At 41.4% G+C, this 19,822-nt stretch overlaps 1 long non-coding RNA gene and 2 gene segments (V, D, J or C); 2 read left to right on the plus strand and 1 right to left on the minus strand.

Moving 5' to 3' along the window:
* Positions 1-8,897, plus strand: LOC125738146 (Ig kappa chain V-III region MOPC 63-like). The segment is given in 4 exon segments: positions 1-124; positions 355-658; positions 6,990-7,027; positions 8,353-8,897. Coding segments are annotated over 4 exon segments (756 nt in total).
* The window catches only part of LOC125738142 (Ig kappa chain V region Mem5-like), a 76,418-nt gene that overhangs the window by 10,051 nt on the left and 46,545 nt on the right, over positions 1-19,822 (plus strand). Inside the window, 1 exon segment of the V gene segment in view lies at positions 19,175-19,343. Coding sequence covers positions 19,175-19,343 — 169 coding nt within the window.
* Positions 6,599-19,822, minus strand: part of LOC125738158 (uncharacterized) — a 27,867-nt gene continuing 14,643 nt past the window's right edge. Inside the window, exon 2 of the long non-coding RNA XR_007396747.1 lies at positions 6,599-6,724. This is a non-coding gene — a long non-coding RNA (uncharacterized LOC125738158). The remainder of the gene's footprint in view (positions 6,725-19,822) is intronic.

Below are 19,822 nucleotides of genomic sequence, written 5' to 3' on the forward strand. Positions count from 1 at the left end.
TGCTTATAATCCTCTTCATAACACTTCATGACTGACAGCTGTCTGTACTTCACAGCGACAGACACCAACACAGCTATGGCGTCTATCAGCATCTTCATTGTGGTCTTTGCCTTTTTCACTCAAGGTAATATTCTGTACTTTGTATTGTCAAATAATGGTAATTATTCATATAGAAATTGCAAAATAATATGTAAAGCTTAATATAGATATTCAGCTCATAGTTCTCTGGCTAAGTACAACCATAAATATTCATTTTTAATAAAAAAAAAATTAATCCAAAAATTACTATTTGACCTGTAATTACTAATCATGTTATTTTTTACTAAAATATAAACGTTTTGATTTTACTTGCAGAATCCAGTGGTCAGGTCACTGTGACTCAGACTCCTGCAGTAAAGGCTGTTCTCCATGGACAGACTGTCACTATGAGCTGTAAAGTCAGTTCGGCTGTGTATGGCAATGATTATTTAGCCTGGTATCTACAGAAACCTGGAGAAGCTCCTAAACTTTTAATCTACAGAGCAACAGAACTTTACTCAGGGATTCCGTCTAGATTCACTGGCAGCGGATTTGCTACTGACTTCACTCTGACCATCAGTGGAGTCCAGGCTGAAGATGCAGGAGATTATTACTGTCAGAGTCACCATAATGGCGGTCCGTTTACACAGTGATACAGAGCCGTACAAAAACCTCCCTCAGTCAGACTGCACAGTGACTGCACTGCTGCAGCTGGGACTCATTGCAGGTGCTGAGGGGAAAGATAAACCAAAGCTCTATAAAGGTCACTTTTCAGTAAGTATAACAGGGTTTGAATACACATATAGAATATTATGATGTTCATCAAAATTGAATCTTATTCAAATAGCCACCTTTCGTATTCTTTAAATATATTCAGTGGCCTCGATAGATCACACATTACAGTTGCTCTTCTACGTTCACACCGCTTCAATTATGCAGTGGGGAACCCCGTTTCCTTAGGTGAGAATATCGAGCGGATTGCCTGTTACATTGTTACAAGAAAATGAATTAGTAATCAAAGCCACGCAAAAGGACCGGTGCCTACACTTCCAGTTCATCCATTAAAGTGTGAGCCACACGACTCAGTAGCATATCACCAGCCTAAGGAATTATGCCCCTTTCACTGGCTAACACATATACACTGGGTAACTCCACACTGAATCTACCCTACTTCAGAACACAGGCCATTGTATGCAGTTACAACTGAAGGGCAAAATATCATAATATCTATTAAAAGTCACAATTAAAAGGTACATACTGAAACAGTAAAGTCACTTAAAACAATCAGATTTAGAGTGACATTCATCAGTGATACCTATTCATTAAAAGGTTTGCTGCACACAGAATTTGCTGTGTAATATCTGCTCTGGCAATAGAAACGCGGAGCACACTATGACATAAGTTAATAGCACAGCAAATGATCATGCAATTAATAAAAATGTGGAAATTCACAATCATCCATCCATCCATTTATCCTACTGGGTCGCATGGCGTCCGGAGCCTATCCCGGAAGCAATGGGCACACTCACACACCATTCACTCTCACATGCATTCCTACGGGCAATTTAGCAAGTCCAATTAGCCTCAGCATGATTTTGGACTGCTGGGGGAAACCGGAGTACCTGGAGGAAACCCCACGACGACATGGGGAGAACATGCAAACTCCACACACATGTGACCCAGGCGGAGACTCGAACCCGGGTCCCAGAGGTGTGAGGCAACAGTGCTAACCACTGCACCACCATGCCGCCCCCAAATTCACAATCAATACACACAAATTTTAAATTACTCACTGTGTTTGTGGTCACTATTATAAAATACAATTGGTGCATACAACCATTATACAATAACTGTGACCTCGTAGCTTGAATAAGCCCCAAGTTTTGCCTTCCCATTGCCATGGAAACAGATGCATCACATGCATTTGCATGAAAGACACACTTTGCATTGGCAGCACGTCCCTCAGTGACCTGTGGCAGCTTATAAACCAGTGAGATTAACACTCTGTTACTCACAGTCGTCCTTCACAGCAACACAGGGAGTAAAGTCCACAGGGACAATGACTTTAATCACCATCTTCATCTGGACGCTCATCCTCTGCATCCAAGTTCAGTCTTAATGCATCAACAATATTCAATCTGAAAATCAAATGCTATAATACAAACTACAAACTATGGTTGTCACACCCAGACAGGCGGAGCCTGCCGCATGCTCCACGTCAGCCCCGCCCAAGTAGGCGGAGTTCATCAGGTGCGCCGCGTTTCGCGTGAGGGCAACGCAGTTATAAGCCCAGAGCACTCAAGATTCAGTGCGAAGTATTGTGCCATGTTAATGCGCCTTGCTGAGCAATTTCTTGTCTTCCGTCTCTCCCTTTCTCCCAACCTGTTCCGTCTACCCATTGTACTTACCTTGCCTTGTCCTCTTCCTTTCCCCAGACTCGTTCCCGAACCTGACCCACCTTCCCTGCCGAGACCAGCCTCTCCTGTTCCCCTTCCCCTGTGTTCTCGTGTCCTGTGGTTACGTGTAGGACAGATCTTTCGGCTTTGGATCCCTGCTTACGGACTTCGACCCTTCTTTTGGATTTGCCCCTTTATTACCTCTGCTGTATTACAGAGAATAAATCCACTGGTTGTGCGCATGTCTGGATTCCAATCTCCTTCTTTGGGCCAATATTACAATGGTAATGATGCGATAATATTTGTTCAAATATTTCTAATGATGTCATTTATGAGGCCAGATTACTGTGACTCAGACGCCTGCAGTAAAACTCACTGCAGGTGCTGAGGGGGTAGATAAATCAAAGTTTACTTTTCAGGAAGTGTACTGTAAGTGGGTTAAAATACACCTATGAAAAATTATGATTTCCGTAACTATCACATGTTCCCGCCTTTTGGTACCAGTTAGCAGTCTAGCAGCTGCATTTTTTACCAGCTGTGAACGATATAAAGATGACTTACACAGACCTGAGAAAAGGGAATTACAGCAGTCATGTCGAGATAATATAAAAGCATGGTTTTAAAATTATTAAAAGACAGAACAGATTTAATTTTTGAAACCAAACGAAATTGGTATAATGCTCCTCTGACCACGAAGATAATTTGCTTATCTAATCTGAGATCAGAGTCAAAAAGCACTCCGAGATTCTTGATATATGGTTTAGCGCATGACACTAGTGCGCCTAACTTACAGTATGTGACAGCAGCGAAGTAGAGGCTGAGTTTCCAAACAGAATTCTATCTGTTTTATCTCCGTATGAGTGTAAAAAATAATTAGCAAGCCACTGCTTAACATCCTGCAAGCACTCTTACCTTGTGAAGATGCAAGTATCTATTAGTTCTAGAGGCAAATATAACTGTGTAACATCAGCATGACAATGACAGGAGATCTTATGCTTCTTAAATATGGGGTGCATACAGATAGAGAAGATAGTGGGGCTTAGGATGGACCCTTGAGGAACCGCAGAGCTGACAGCAGCTGTGGATGATAAACAACTACTTATGTTAACCAAAAATGTTCTTTGCCGAAGATTGGATACAAACCAATTGACTGCAGTTCTCTGGATGCCAATGCCGTGTTTAAGGTGCTCAATGAGTAGAGTATGATCGAAAGCAGTACTCAGGTCGAAAAGAACCAGAGTCGCAAATTTTCCAGCATCACCCATGAGCTGTACTGTAAATCATTTGTTACTGTAAATCATTCAGTACTATGTAGTGCTCTACAATCGGGCTGGAAGTTTTCCCAAAAGGTTATGTCCAGTTAAAAAGGTCAATAGTTGAGATAAAAATACTTTCTCCAAAGTTTTGAGATTGGGCAAAAGTTATTGAATTTCTTGGAATCCAGGTTATGCTTCCTAACAAGGGGCTGTGAAGCAGCATGCTTGAAATCAGAGAGGGCTGTGCCAGTAAGCAGACGAGTAGATAATGGACAACACACTAGGACCAAGAGCCACAAATGCTTCTCTAAGAAGCCGTGTAGGAATTATGTCAACTGGAGACGTGGTGAGCATGGCATCTCTCAGGAAGCACAGGGAACTGGGCAAATACTCCATGGAAGGGATGCTGGTCTGTCACAGAACACACACTACTGTCAAATTAAAGAAGTGTTTCCCTATCTACATGCATTTGGACTGGTACGGGGGACTGGATCATTTAGAGAAAACTCACTGGAATACAGTGAGAACATAGAAAACACACACAGACAGGACTGGGAACTGAACCCAGAACCAATGTTCCCTCTGAGTGTTCAAGAATGTGAGTAATGTTTCTTTGGCCTTCAGCTTTTGCCAGAGCACTGTGAACAAAATGTAAACGTTTAAATCAATGAAACAAAATATCTTACACGTTAATTTTTTGTCATGTTATCAGAATCCATACATAAGCATTCAATATTGAAACTATCCAATGCAAAACCTTGAACAGAAATTAATGTGCACTATGCATCCATTACATTTGTTTAGCAGTAATTACTCCTTATCAAGTAGTGCCCTCCATACAGTTAGGCTGCAGTTTTGAAGACGGAGAGGAAGCTATGCACACTGCAGACCCAGAGGGAACCAGAGTCACCAGCATCCAGCCCAGAGAATTTTAGAGTTTAGAATTTGGGGATCAGTGGTCATTGTGGACACACCACAGCAATCAGTGCACAACATCATAATGTGTCCTCTGCATTTAACCCATATGTGACATCATGATAAAGCAGGGGGCAGCTAATTCAGTGTCCAGGGTGCCGGCACTCTGCCCAAGTCTCTTTGCTCGGACCAGCAGCGCCCATCTTGCCAGGCAGAGGTTTGCCAGCTCCAAACCCCAAGCAGGTTGCCAGCGACTCAGAAGAGGCCGTGTCGTCAGTGCATCACACTCCTGTGTCTGTGTCTCCAGTCTCAGACCTGAGCACCTCAGGTGGCCACACTCAGGTGACCAAGCACCTGTCCAGCCTTCACAGTTGCCCAGGATCAGGCTTTGGCCGTGGTTTTGTGTTTCCATGTTCTGGAGCTGTCGTCTGGGACATGGACGCCATCAGTGCCCTCCGGATCCTCTGCTGGCAACTTTTCCTACACCCACAGATCCTCCTCTGATTCCCCTTGTGCCTCTGGTCCCTACGTCCATCCCTCCTGTCTGGTTTTCTATTGTACTTCATCCCAAAGGTGCTTAGTAGGATTGGGGTCAAGAAGGCCAGTCGAGTTCTTCCACACCAAACTCAGCCAACCATGTCTTTATGGACCGTGCGTTCTTTGTCCACCTTCGGAATATTCATGCTGGAAGAGAAAAGGGTCTTCTCCAAACTGTTCCCACAAAGTTGGAAGCATATAATTGTCCAAAATGACTTGGTAGCTTTATAATTACCATATTTAATGTTGGTAATGTCTTACTGTTTGTAGTTTATCAATTAAACCATATGTATGTGTGGCCCAGAATTTAAAATGACGCAATAACTGCAGTTGGGGTTCTTCACTTGCACAATTTTACAAAAATTAAACTGTTTTCCACTTAAAGTACTTGGAGCGAAAACATGCTTACAGAGAAATGTACAAATTTGTCAAAGAGGGAAAGAAATACATCTAGATCCAGCTGAATAAATACAACTAAACAAATATTACCAAACAAATATGACTGATTCGCTGGTGCAAACTAAAAGCACACAAAATTGCAAAAAAACTTGCACTCAAAACAATCCAGGCAGGCTTTAAAGAAAAGGTTAAATAAGATAGATCACTTAACACCCCTTATAGGTTTCTGTAAAATCCAGTCCCTGTTCAAAAAGACAGCTTTTTACTTTTGCATGTAAATAAAATACCAAACATTAGTGCTGACATCAGAATGGGGAATGAAGCTCATGAAATCCAAACCATCCCAAAAGAAAGATCAAAATACACATTATTTCACAAATTTTGTAAACTTGACTGCATGGCTACAGTAAGTGCTTGGATTTACATGCCTGTGGCAGTGGGTCTGAGTGGAACACTTGAATGATTAAGAGGTGTGTCCCAATACTTTTGTCCATATAGTGTTACTACCCACAATTCTACATCTCCTTTGCCTGTTGAAACACACTCCAACAACCATTCCATCTTGAACTATTTGCATGGATTATTTGCACTTTTATTTGTTTAGTAATTTTCAATATCTGAACAGGGAAAATCCACGAACTCCTGACAAAACTAATGCTCTGTTGCATTAATAACATAACTTATTTTATGAAGAAAATACGCGATGATGTTCCTTTGCTTGACTGGCTGACAGAATTATACTTGTCACCCAAGTAGAAGGAAACTTTCAAGATTGACAAGTGTTTTTGTAACAGATTATAATTATTATCCTCAGCGTTTTGTTCTTCTAAAAAAACCGCAATTACAATTAAAATTTATAAACAGATTATAGGGAACATTGCATGCGAGGATTATAGGGAGCATTTCCCACAACCCCTGAGGTGGAAAACCTCAAGGCTGCTGGCTGAGCCACTCAGACACGTGCCACCAATACAGTACAGTATCGTTTTTTTATGCAAATACTCTGTCTAGTTACAGTAGGTTCCTTCACATACAGAGTTTCTCCTTATGCAGAGGATGATGTGATCTCACGTGCCATTTGGGCATCCGGTAATTCTAAAGCCTTGCGGTTTCTGGCATCTGGGTGGAAATTCACATATTATGTCTGCAACAAACAGGATCGTTTTGAAGGAGATTTTCAAGAAATACTGGAAAGCCTAGAACCTGGCAATTCTACGGCATTTAACAAAATCACAGGCAGAAGTTGCTGTTATTTCTGCAAAGCAATACTGGTTTGAACAGTCAAAGTGTTGTAAATTACTGTGATTCATACATTCATAGAAAGAGAAAGATGTGTACCACGTGTATTTTACTAAATGTGAGCATAAGTAGAGTTTTACTCGTCCATTAATGTATTACTGCGAGGAGAAACGCGGCTGTAGCGCTGGGAGGTTTTTGTACGGCGTGTCAATCAGATTCAATCACTGTGGTGGACTTTCGGCGGCGGGACCAGACTGGATGTTGGCAGTAAGTATCCAGCTTTTAATAATAAATATGCAAGTAGAAATCTTTAACACATACGCACATTTAAGTTCTGTTGTTATCGCAAATGTTTTAGGGTGAATATCTGGGACTTCAGTAGGAATATGATTCGGGTGATGTATATACAAGGTAGAAATATTTAAAACATCAATTATATACTTTCTTGGGTCAGAGAACACATTAGATGTAACACATGCCTATTACTTGTTAATAATATAATAACCGTCAAGTGGTACCTATAACATCAGATATCGAACAGCACGTTACTTTTCAGCATACTTAGTTTGTCCAAGTAACAGAAAACGTGACATTTTCACTCGTTAGGTATATACCCTTAGAATATTAGGTATAAAACGGTTAGTTGCCTGTACTGCGCAGCTGTGAGGTTTTTGTACGGCTGCTAATGCGCCGTGAATCACTGTGGTTAACTTTCGGCGGCGGTACCAGGCTGGACGTTGGAAGTAAGTCTCTCTCTGTAATATTAATGTTTGAACATTAGTTTTCATATCTAGTCGACACATAATTTTAACGAGATAAGGCGATTCTGATAGATCTGCAAACAACTATTATCATAACTGATAACGAGTATCTTTGTCCCGAAAACGATGCCTTGTAGTTTAACATTTGCGATGCATTTTTCGTGGTGTGTATGTTCGGTGAGATACTTCGCATTATTTCAAACAGTTTCTGAGTGAGTGAATAAGCGGTCATTAATGCATGTCAAAAGGATCTCAATCATAAACAATGTGATTGTTATATTAATTTGGATTTTGATATACAGTCTGACATAATAACCGTTAACAATAGGATACTTAACGTATTTCATATTCACAGTTAGATTGTTCTGGACGTGTATTTTACACATTCATTTTAAGTCCAATATAAAAGGGAATATGTTAAGCTGAGATAAGGCACAAGGGCAACATTAGACTGTTTGCTGTAGATGTTAGGATGGGGTGTGATTTGTCACATGCAGAACTACTTATGTAATCACAGATTATGTTAACCAGGGTGAGTATTGCTAAACTGGGATACCTGGCAAAATGGGACAGTTAAACTTTGCACTAAATATATGTGCTTAGTAATACTTTATTTTCTCTTCAATATAGTGTTCTAGGAACATTAATGTATTTAGAATGGTATCAAGACATTGAGATGGTTCTGTAATTTTTTCCAGAGAGGAAATTTTCAAAAGTGTCCCATTTTAACACTACGCAACCTACGTCATATTCCACTTAGTGTATCTATTTAAACTTAAAGTTTGTTTTAAAATTTGAACTCTGACCTAAAGTCCCTTTGGTGTCCCCTAGGTAACAGAGCCCCCACCCTGACGGTCCTGCCCCCCTCCAGTGTGGAGGTGTCCAGCAAGAACACGGCCACCCTGATGTGCCTGGCCAACAGGGGCTTCCCCTCCGACTGGAAGCTAAGCTGGAAGGTGGACGGTAGCAGCAAAGTGGTGGAGACGAGCCGCGGGCTCCTGGAGAAGGATGGCCTGTACAGCTGGAGCAGCAGCCTGAGCCTCACTGCGGACGAGTGGAAGAAGGCGGGCTCAGTGGTCTGTGAGGCCAATCAGGGCTCCCAGGCTCCTGTCACTCAGACGCTGACGAGGGCCGACTGTTCAGAGTAAATGAGCTCAGCGTCACCTGTGATGAGCGGCTGATTACTGTGTTTTTACCGTGTTGTGCTACACGCTTCTGATTTAGTGATGATATAGAAAAAATAATGTGCTTTGTATGATCCATGACTGAATGTCTTTACTAATGTTTTATGGGCTTTTGTGCCACATTATATTATCTTGTGTATCTTATTCCTGAAAGCTGCAGAGCTAAATAAATATTTCATTCTGTCTGACAAACCGACTGTCATCATAACTGGATATTTTATCAAGCAGGTTCATACTGAGCAGTTCCTCTATACTGAGATTACAAACCACCTCACAGGCTCATTCTTCATTAAATGGAGCAAACACTGTTCTAATAAAACTCATTTAATAAATCATTAAATCAAATGTACAGAAATATATTTATGTCTGAATGTAACTAAAATACATAAAACTGCTAACTGAAACCCACTGAAAACAGTCAGTGATCATGTGGGACAATCTGCTGCTCTGTGATACGGGCTGAGCCCCCACCTCACTGTAACCCCAGGGGGACTGGGGCACATTTGCCTGCTCTATTCTGGGGGCAGCGGAACCGTCCTGCTCAGTTTATGCAAATATGAGTTTCGCTCCAACGGCTGAGAGTTTAGTTTCAGGGCTTAAAACAGGCTGGACTGGGGCAGCTGTGAGGGGGTGGGACTCACCCCATTTCTGATCAGGGGACAGGAAGCGGAAATGTCAGCCTCTCACTGGATACATCAGTACTTTTTACATTATTCTATAAGAACAAATATTTTTTGTAATAGTTCCAGAATCGATTTCACTTAATTTCATTTAATTATGCACACCTGTAAATAATACCTTTTTTTTTTAGCTAATCCTAACCCTAATCCTAAACCTAATCCTAACCCTAATGCTACCCATGCTTTCTGGGTTTCATATCTGTTCATGGTTAATCGGTTCACTTCTTTTATGATCTGGATTTGTTTGATCAGCTCTGTTGCAAGTATCTATTGTTTATTTCTCAGTACTGATCTTCCATTATTATATAAAATATACTGAATTGTTTTGCAATGAGAATAACTCAATTGTCTTATCCATCCATTTTCCAAACCGCTTATCCTACTGGGTCGCGGGGGGTCCGGAGCCTATCCCGGAAGCAATGGGCATGAGGCAGGGAACAACCCAGGATGGGGGGCCAGCCCATCGCATGGCACACTCACACACCAGTCAGTCACACATGCACACCTACGGGCAATTTAGCAACTCCAATTAGCCTCAGCATGTTTTTGGAATGTTGGGAGAAACTGGAGTACCCGGAGGAAACCCCACGACGACAGAGGAGAACATGCAAACTCCACACACATGTGACCCAGGTAGAGACTCGAACCCGGGTTCTAGAGGCGTGAGGCAAAAGTGTTAACCGCTGCACCACCATGCCACCCCTGTCTTATCTATAAAAAGCTAAAAATAAAGTTGCCTAATAGTTCTTTCCGGAAGTGCATAGTTGAAAAAAGGCTTCTTTGCAATACAAACAAAAACACTGAAAAGTAGGTACTCTTATTGTACTAAACATAACTTTCAAGGTAACCGAAATAATCTCGCAGAATTCGCCGCTGCACCCGGACGTTCCTGTTTCAAACACTCTTTCATGCCCATCTAGTTGTTTCTTTTGCATTTTTCACAACGCATGTAGCCACTCCCCAGCTACTGTATGTGAAAAACTCCAGGCCACCTTTTCTTCTCCGTTTTGAGGTGACTTACCACTAGGTGGCACCTGTGTTAATAACAAAGACTTCAAGTCGCCATGAAACATTAATTAATTCGAATCATTTTATTTTTAAATTGATCAAAATTATGAATATTGCAGCTCTAGCTTACACTTTTGTTATTTTTTATTTCATATTCAATTGTTTTTATATTCTAAATGTAAGAACTAGAAATGCCTGCGATGGTTTTGGCCCCCCATCCTGGGTGGCTCCCTGCCTTGTCCCCATACCCTCTGGAATCGGCTCCGGACCCCCGCGACCCTAAATAGGACAAACACTTATAAAAAATTGTTGGATGGTTTTAAAAAATACTATGCATTTATGTCTTTGTACAACTTTTTCACTTTAAGACATTTTTATTATGTCCTTCTAATGTCACGAAAGCATCTTTCCACCTAATATTTGGATGTAAAGTAATCAGTCTCACTGTCTTACTAGCTGAGTGAGGTTAAATGAGATTTAATCCCAATTACGCAGCTCACTTTCAAACGGCACATATTGTCATGGTAATTAACTCTGCAAAACTACCCTGCATCAAATATGTTTACATGTAGGGTTGTGGTTTAAAAATGGCGTAGATCCCATTCATTCACCAAAAACATATAGCGGAGCCATGCAGGGCTTGGGGAAAACCCAGTGCACCTTGGGGGAACCTGGCCCAGTGCCAGTTGTAAATATGTGTAAATGTGTAATAATTAGTTGTAAATAATGTGTATTGTGTTGTACTTATATGTACATCGTGTGTGAACTTGTGCCTCATGATTATTGTGCATGATGGATGTGTTTACATGCCCACCGTGTATGTGGGGGATAAGGGGGCTAACCCAGTGGGATAGTTGGTTACCGTCTCAGGCAAGAGGGTGAAACTCTGACTTCATTCGCAGCTGATCTCCAGGGCTATGGACAGCAGGGCTACCCCAAGTCTTCCTGTGCAGTGCAGACAGACCTGGTTCTCAGTCCTTTTCTACGGACGCTCTTCCCTGAGCAACTACACCAGCACACTGTCCACATCACTGCTTGCATATTCAGCACTTGGAGAAACCATTCCACAGAATGTGGTGGAGTTATGTTCAAATTCTGCATTCGCACTGGTGCCGCTCACGCTTCAATAATTCCATTCATCTGAATGATACATGTTAAGGTGCACATTTTGTATGTCTTGACACTAAATGTGGGCATTAACGTCAATTTTAAGTGTGTTAACACAATAAAAGCAAATGCATTTCCAATTAGCCTTCAATATAAAGTTGACCTAGCCTGTGCAGTGCCTAATTCCCACAGTAGGGCTCCTATATTACAAAAGATCAGTTATTTATAAGAAAAGTTACTGTACTTATACATTCAGACTATTGTAGCTATTGTTTAAAATATTTTCATTTGAAAATTACTATATTTTTGCAAGATACTGGACAGGGTAGTGACTATACAGCATGTACTATATGTGTGAATCGGTACATTCAACACTCAGACCTGTGTGTTTTCAGTCTGGTACACTGGTTTGATCTCCTCTGGGGCACTTTAAGTTTAATTTCCCCCTCAGCACGTGCAGTGAGTCCCAGCTGCAGCAGTGCAGTCACTGTGCAGTCTGACTGAGGGAGGTTTTTGTACGGCTCTGTATCACTGTGTGAACACATCAGTACTACTGATCCAGTGGTAACTCTGACAGTAATAATCTCCTGCATCTTCAGCCTGGACTCCTCCGATGGTCAGAGTGAAGTCAGTACTAGATCCGCTGCCAGTGAATCGAGACGGAGTCCCGGAGAAAAGTTGTGTTGCTCTGTAGATTAACAGTTTAGGAGCTTCTCCAGGTTTCTGTAGATACCAGGCTAAATAATCATTGTTATACACAGCCGTACTGACTTTACAGCTCACAGTGACAGTCTGTCCATGAAGAACAGCCTTTACTGCAGGAGTCTGAGTCACAGTGACCTGACCACTGGATTCTGAAAGTAACATCAAAATGTAAAGACATTAGAAATAAAATAAAAAGTGAAATAACAACAAGTCAAACAGTATTTTTTTGTAATTTTAATTTTGTAAATGAATCCGTATTATAAAAAATGAATATCAGTGGTTGTATTTAGCCAGAGAACAATGAGCTGAATATGTATATTAAGCTTTACATATTATTTTTGAATTATCTGTATTAAAAATTACTATAATTTGCCCTTAAAAAGTACAGAATATTACCTTGATAGAGAAAGGCAAAGACCACAATGAAGATGCTGATAGACGCCATAGCTGTGTTTGTGTCTGTCGCTGTGAAGTACAGACAGCTGTCAGTCATGAAGTGTTATGAAGAGGATTATAAGCACCTTCAAGGCACTGAAGCATGTGCTGCTTATGCAAAGTGTCTCCTCTATGCAAACTACCATCCTGGGCCATCAGGCCCATAGACTGAAGGTTAATGGGCCATGCTGGACCCAGTCTGATGAGCAGATATGCAATTAATCACCTTAGTGATAATCATTAATCATTTCTTGCCAGAATTACAGGTTTGTGCAGATCTGAGCATGTATGTCCTTGCAAACTTTAGTGGTTTAAGTACCTGGGGGTCCAGCAGACTGGACTGGCTGGACACTCAGTGGGTCTGTACAAGAAATGCAATAGCTGCTGAAAACACCTTGGTAATGAGTGCAGTCACAAAACTAGGCTGCTTGGAGAGAATGAAAAGGGTCCAACTTGAAGTGATACTGAAAAAACTGGCCACTGATTTATTTTACTCAATTAGGAAATATTAAGCACCTTGAGGCTCAATGTGAGTAGTTAGCGTCACGATGGGGACTTATTCAGTTAAAAACACATTTGTTGGCTTTCACAAGCATCGTCTGAGAGAGAGCTGCCCAAACTGGGCCATCTATTCACAAAGCCAGGTTTTCTCCCCACTGGTCCCTGAGATAATAAACAGGTGATCAGTGGGACTAGGGGCTGCTGACTGATTGGGCGGCTCCAGGACGAGGTGCACAAAAGGCAGACTCAAGTGCAGAGGACTGGAAAAGCAGGAACAGGAAGCAGGACCCAGGAAACAGGAAGTGGGGCTGAAACACAAACCAGCATGATCACGGCAAACCTAAGAACAAGACAACAGTTTCCCACCTTACCGGCTGTGGAAATTCGGCTAATCAGGACCATGAACCCTGGAACAAGATACAGGCTAACTAGGACCAGGAACTCAAGACACTGGTCATCAGTAACAACAGACCCAAGAAACAAGATAGTGTTGCACAAACCACTAAGCCAGTAACAATGCTGCCAACCAGTGCCGGACAACCCTTTAGGTGACATAGGCAACTGCCTAGGGCACTGTATTCTGAGGGGGCACCGACCAAGAGAGTCACTAGAGATTTATGAAAAGGGGAGATAAGTCTCTACTAGCAGATTCTGGTTATAAAGAAAATGAATTAGAGCGCACCATTTAAAGTAATTAGCGTACATTTACTGGGGGCTACAGAGCCCTAGTGATGCCCTTCATGCCGACTTAGCAAGACAAACACCCAGGAATAACACAAGCTAAGCTACAGCAAGACACACAGGCACTCAGCTCAAACTCTGAGCCCTGCAATACATAACTGTTAACATGATGTAATAAGAATTATTGCTGCAGATGGGATCAACATTAGCCTCATTACACATTAACACATGTATCTGATGCACATGAAACCTGCTAATTCATCACAGAATTTTAGTACAGGAACCAAGAAGGACAGAAATGAGGTCTGAGAGTCTCGGAAGGGGGCAGATGGTAACACATTTATATCAGTCATCATTTTGATTTTACCTCACTTTAAAACCTTTGATGTCACACTGAAACAAACAGACTATTAAAGGTTTGCCTTTCTCCTGGGCATAATGAACTGGTTATCATTTTGGAACAACAAATATTACATATGTGCTCTGAGGATATGATGTCAGTCAGAAGATACTTTGCATTTTCAGCTCATGCCTCAGTGCTCTGGGGGGGTTTATATTCCAGGAGGTTTAACACTTCATGACTGACAGCTGCCCTTCATCACAACAGACTCCAAACAAACATGACTTTGATCAGCCTCAGCATCTTGCTCTTCATCCTCACTCACGGTAAAACAGAACAAGCTTGTATTTTTGCAACACATTCCTTGATGAATTGTGCATTTTTCATTTAGATGTCTGAAGATTCTAAGTGTGGAAATTTTGTATGTTTATTCAGTTGTTAATATGTTTATATTTTGTATTTTCAGAATCCAGAGGACAAGTGACTGTGTCTCAGACTCCAGAGCTGATATCAGCTTCCTCAGGACAGACAGTCACTATAAACTGTAAAACCAGCAGCCAAGTGTATAATGCTGGGACCTCTATTCCTCGCATGGCCTGGTACCAGCAGAAACCTGGAGAAGCTCCTAAACTCTTAATCTATTACGCAAATAGACGTAACTCTGGGATTCCGTCTCGATTCACTGGCAGCGGATCTAGTACTGACTTCATTCTGACCATCAGTGGAGTCCAGGCTGAAGATGCAGGAGATTATTACTGTCAGAGTTACCATGAGATCAGCAGTAAAGCTGTGTTCACACAGTGATACAGAGCCGTACAAAAACCTCCCTCAGTCAGACTGCACAGTGACTGCACTGCTGCAGCTGGAACTCACTGCAGGTGCTGAGGGGGGAGTTAAACCAAAGCTCCACAATGTTCCATATGTGTAAGAGGGTTAAAATATGTTTATAAAATATGATTTTTACCAAAATTAAGTAACTCATATTATATATATGTACACTTTTCACATTATTTAAATACATAGAGCGACATTGATAGATCACACATAGCAGCTGTATCATCTGCAGTCCTGCCCCTTCAATTGTCCAGAGAGGAGCCCGGTTTCCTAAGGCGGGAAAATCAAGCAGATTACCAGTGACATTATTACAAGAAACTGAAGGAGATATTTTGCTATTTCGTTTTTCACACTTTGCATTGGCAGCATGTTCATCCATCCATCCATCCATCCATCCATTTTCCAAACCGCTTATCCTACTGGGTCGCAGGGGGTCCGGAGCCTATCCCGGAAGCAATGGGCACGAGGCAGCATGTCCTTCAGTGATAAAAGTGTAACAGGATTAAAATACACCTATAAAATATTATGATTTTCATCAAAATTAACTCATTATTTATATACACACACACATTTCATTATTAAAAATATATACATTAACAGCAACAAATCACACATTGTAACTTCTCTTCCAATTTATGCTTCGTCAATTGGCCAGTAGGGAGCCCTGTTTCCTCAGGTGAGGAGATCAAGCAGATTGCCAGTGACATTGTTACAAGAAACTGAAGGAGATAGTTTATTTTGTTTTGTATCGGCGACACATCCTTTGGTCATAAAAAGCCATGCATCTGGAACTGCAGAACGATTCACTGAAGGTGGATCTAACTACAGTTCTGACTTCACTCTAACCATCACTGGAGTCCAGGCTGAAGTTGCAGGAGATTGTAGGGAGCCGCCCACTGGCCCAGGATGGAATCCGACATGATGGACAGCCGAAGGCTCTGAATGTGCGTAGGTGCTTCCGAGTCCACCTGGACAGTTGCTTACCATTTAAAACAAAACCTAACCAAATCTGACTCCAATTTAACTTAAATGTTTATTTAGATTGTTTAGAATTTGTTATTCAGATTCCTTCTGGGTTTTCCTTACTAATGCTTAACTTCCATTTTTCCTGGTGGTGGAGTCACAGTAGATTCGCCTCAGCCGATAAGGTGATCTTTGGATCTGCCATGCCTGGTCTCGGTTCAGAGATTCAGGGGTCGACTATAACTAACACAATGTCAGCTTAGTTGGCCAGTCAGGTCCAGCTTTTCAGTCGACCCAAATATAGTGTCTCAGAGGCTCAGCCTGTATTTACTGCAACCCAGCATGGGCAGACACACAAGGTCCTGGAGGGAAAAGCCCCCGACCAACTGAACTAACTGGATGCATGACAGTTTTGCACATGAAGATCTAGACTAAACTTATCCGAGCCGAGCGGCAGTCCAAACATATCCCATATCCTGCAGTCTAGCTTCATCCCTAATTATGCTTCTTATGCATGACACAGACAGCCCAATCAACAAAGGACCGCAGGAAAAAAGTGACACAAATATGTCAGTGCGCAGTGTGCATCACCTGCTGAACGAAGAGGAATATTCGCTATGGCGTCTTCTTCAAAGATAACAGCACAAATGGTGATGGTCAGTTCACCCACTGCATGTGAACAGCCACACTGAAGGTGAATATAGCCTCCTTATAAGAACAGTGAGTCATAGTGATGAAGAAATGCACTTCAGTTCAATTGTTGAATGTCTGCATACCGGTTCAACCACCTGTTGCGGCGTATCCAGCCATACTGCACCAGCACTGCACCAGCTTGTCAGAGAGACTTGCTATCACTGAGGATTCTAGCCTCTGGGAATTGCCAACAAAGTATGGCTGCAAGGTACAAATTGGCATCTGTATCACTGAGTTTTCAAACTATGCACAGACATTTGGGAAGCTCCATATTATACGGTAGTTTCGGCACGGCGGTGTGACACGGGCAGAAAACAGAAGGTGATGACATGTTTAGTTGCTCTGAAACAAAAAGGGAGTTTACTAAAGGGAAAAAAAATGCCCAGGAACAGGCAAGGGGACAGAACGTCCAACACAAAGGATCACACCACAACACAGGCACCTAATATAATGACTGACTGGGGAACTGAACAAAGGCAGGCACTTAAATACACAGATGAGGAGGACTGACAAAAGGCAGGTGTGAATCATCAAAACAATCAAACAATCACAGATGGAACAATGAAATACTGACACATAGAAACAGGCAATAGGTAAAGTAACTGAGGTAGAGTAAACATTGAACTTGGGATAGGCGTGGGCGATATGACAATATGAAATCTTGAAGATGATCTACGTGTTGACGATCTGCCAAAGCAGAGAGATCATAGAATCGTCTATATAGATTACATTCTATCTGTCTATTGTTTTTCCTCAGCCAAAGTGGACTATTTGCTAGTAACAGCAACCAACGTGAACTACATCAATGACGTACAGTTCTCACTCCGCCACTCTCTTTGATTCTGAGTGAAGCGGGAAGCAATGGCTGAAAGTCAGAATGTAATGGAAGAGTTTGTCCCTAAAAAACACTCTACATCAGTGATACGGAAGTGGTTTGGCTTTTACCCAAACGATAAGGAACAAATAGTCGTTACTTTGCGTCGGACGGCAACACGACGGACCTTTTTAATCACTTAAAGAGACAACATCCGAAACAGTATAACGAGAGAACCACAATTTAACTTTAAGTTTACATTTATACCCTTTATTGAGCCTTTTAAGAACCTATTTATTGTTTTACCTAAAGAGGTATTGTCATGTCATCTTAAAATGATAATGTTGAATAATTCAGTAATAGTTTAAGAATAGCATTAGCCCGTAATAAGAGTTGCCATTTTTATTGCTTACCATTCGTACGTTTTTGTTCTTGTTGATATTTTGTTCTGAAGTAACTTTAAATATTTATTTTGCTTTAAATAAAGTTGTTGGCAAAATAGCACAAACTGATTAAAATCTGTTCAGAAATGTTCTTTGGCCAAAATCCTGTTTTATTGTTCAGGACTATATTTTTACGAAGAAAAATACTTTGGTTGTACTGTTCAGTAACTTGCAAAATAGTATAAAAAAAAGTATCATTCAAATCAGTATAAGTACTGTGATAAAATCGAAATCGTGATATGACTGTAAAAAAATTGTGATACGATATCTTTGCCAATTCGCCAACAGGAAGGCGAAAATAATAAACGCTTGGGGAAAAAAACACCACATGAGGCCAGCCTGAAACCCACGAGCAGAGGGTTCACAGACTGTGTGGCGCACGGTCAAACCACCAAGCTACACAGCAGTCCGGGGACCTGGGAAAACACACTAGGAACTAACACAGAGGGAGCAGGTTGGCCAGCAACATCTGCTGGCCGATCAGGGACTAAATGCATAGGAAAGGGATGGACTAGATGACAGAGAGGGGGAAACATAGAATGGCCAGCAATGCCAGTTGGCCAAACGTGGAAGAGTCATTGAGGGTGGGGTCATACAGTACAGAACCTGACAATTATATAATATTATACAACCACTTGAGTTCAGATTGATTCCAGTGTGGCCCATTAACCTTCAGTCTATGGGCCTGATGGCCCAGGATGGTCATTTGCATAGAGGAGACACTTTGCATAAGCAGCACATGCTTCAGTGCCTTGAAGGTGCTTATAATCCTCTTCATAACACTTCATGACTGACAGCTGTCTGTACTTCACAGCGACAGACACAAACACAGCTATGGCGTCTATCAGCATCTTCATTGTGGTCTTTGCCTTTCTCTATCAAGGTAATATTCTGTACTTTTTAAGGGCAAATTATAGTAATTTTTAATACAGATAATTCAAAAATAATATGTAAAGCTTAATATACATATTCAGCTCATTGTTCTCTGGCTAAATACAACCACTGATATTCATTTTTTATAATACGGATTCATTTACAAAATTAAAATTACAAAAAAATACTGATTGACTTGTTATTATTTCTCATTTTATTTTATTTCTAATATCTTTACATTTTGATTTTACTTTCAGAATCCAGTGGTCAGGTCACTGTGACTCAGACTCCTGCAGTAAAGGCTGTTCTCCATGGACAGACTGTCACCATGAGCTGTACAGTCAGTCCCGCTGTGTATAACAATGACTACTTACACTGGTACCAACATAAACCTGGAGAAGCTCCTAAACTCTTGATCTATTATGCAAGTACCCGTTACTCTGGGATTCCATCTCGATTCACTGGCAGCGGATCTAGTACTGACTTCACTCTGACCATCAGTGGAGTCCAGGCTGAAGATGCAGGAGATTATTACTGTCAGAGTTACCATAATGTTCCTGTGTTCACACAGTGATACTGAGCCGTACAAAAACCACCCTCAGTCAGACTGTACAGTGACTGCACTGCTGCAGCTGGGACTCACTGCAGGTGCTGAGGGGGAAGTTAAACCAAAGCTCTATAAACCAAAGTTCAGTATGTGTAACAAGGTTAAAACATGTTTATAAAATATGATTTTGACCAATATTAAGTTATTCTATTCACGCTTGACATGATAAATTACTCAGTATAACAAGGGTCCATTAGACAAGATTTCAACACAGTTGTCATCTCCCTTCTTTTGAAAAAAGATAAGGACCCTACCTCATGTTGTAATTACCGTGCACTTTCCTTGCTTGGAGTAGACGTCAAATTGTATGACAAAGTTCTCTCACGCCGATTCAAATCAATTATGACCAAGTTGGTTCATGAAGACCAAACAGGGTTTATAATGTGTAGGCGCTTATAGGCTCTTAGTCAGCTTAGTATTATCTCAATGGAGC

This window comes from Brienomyrus brachyistius, chromosome 3, assembly GCF_023856365.1.
Source record: "Brienomyrus brachyistius isolate T26 chromosome 3, BBRACH_0.4, whole genome shotgun sequence".
In the NCBI taxonomy this organism is placed as follows: Eukaryota; Metazoa; Chordata; class Actinopteri; order Osteoglossiformes; family Mormyridae; genus Brienomyrus; species Brienomyrus brachyistius.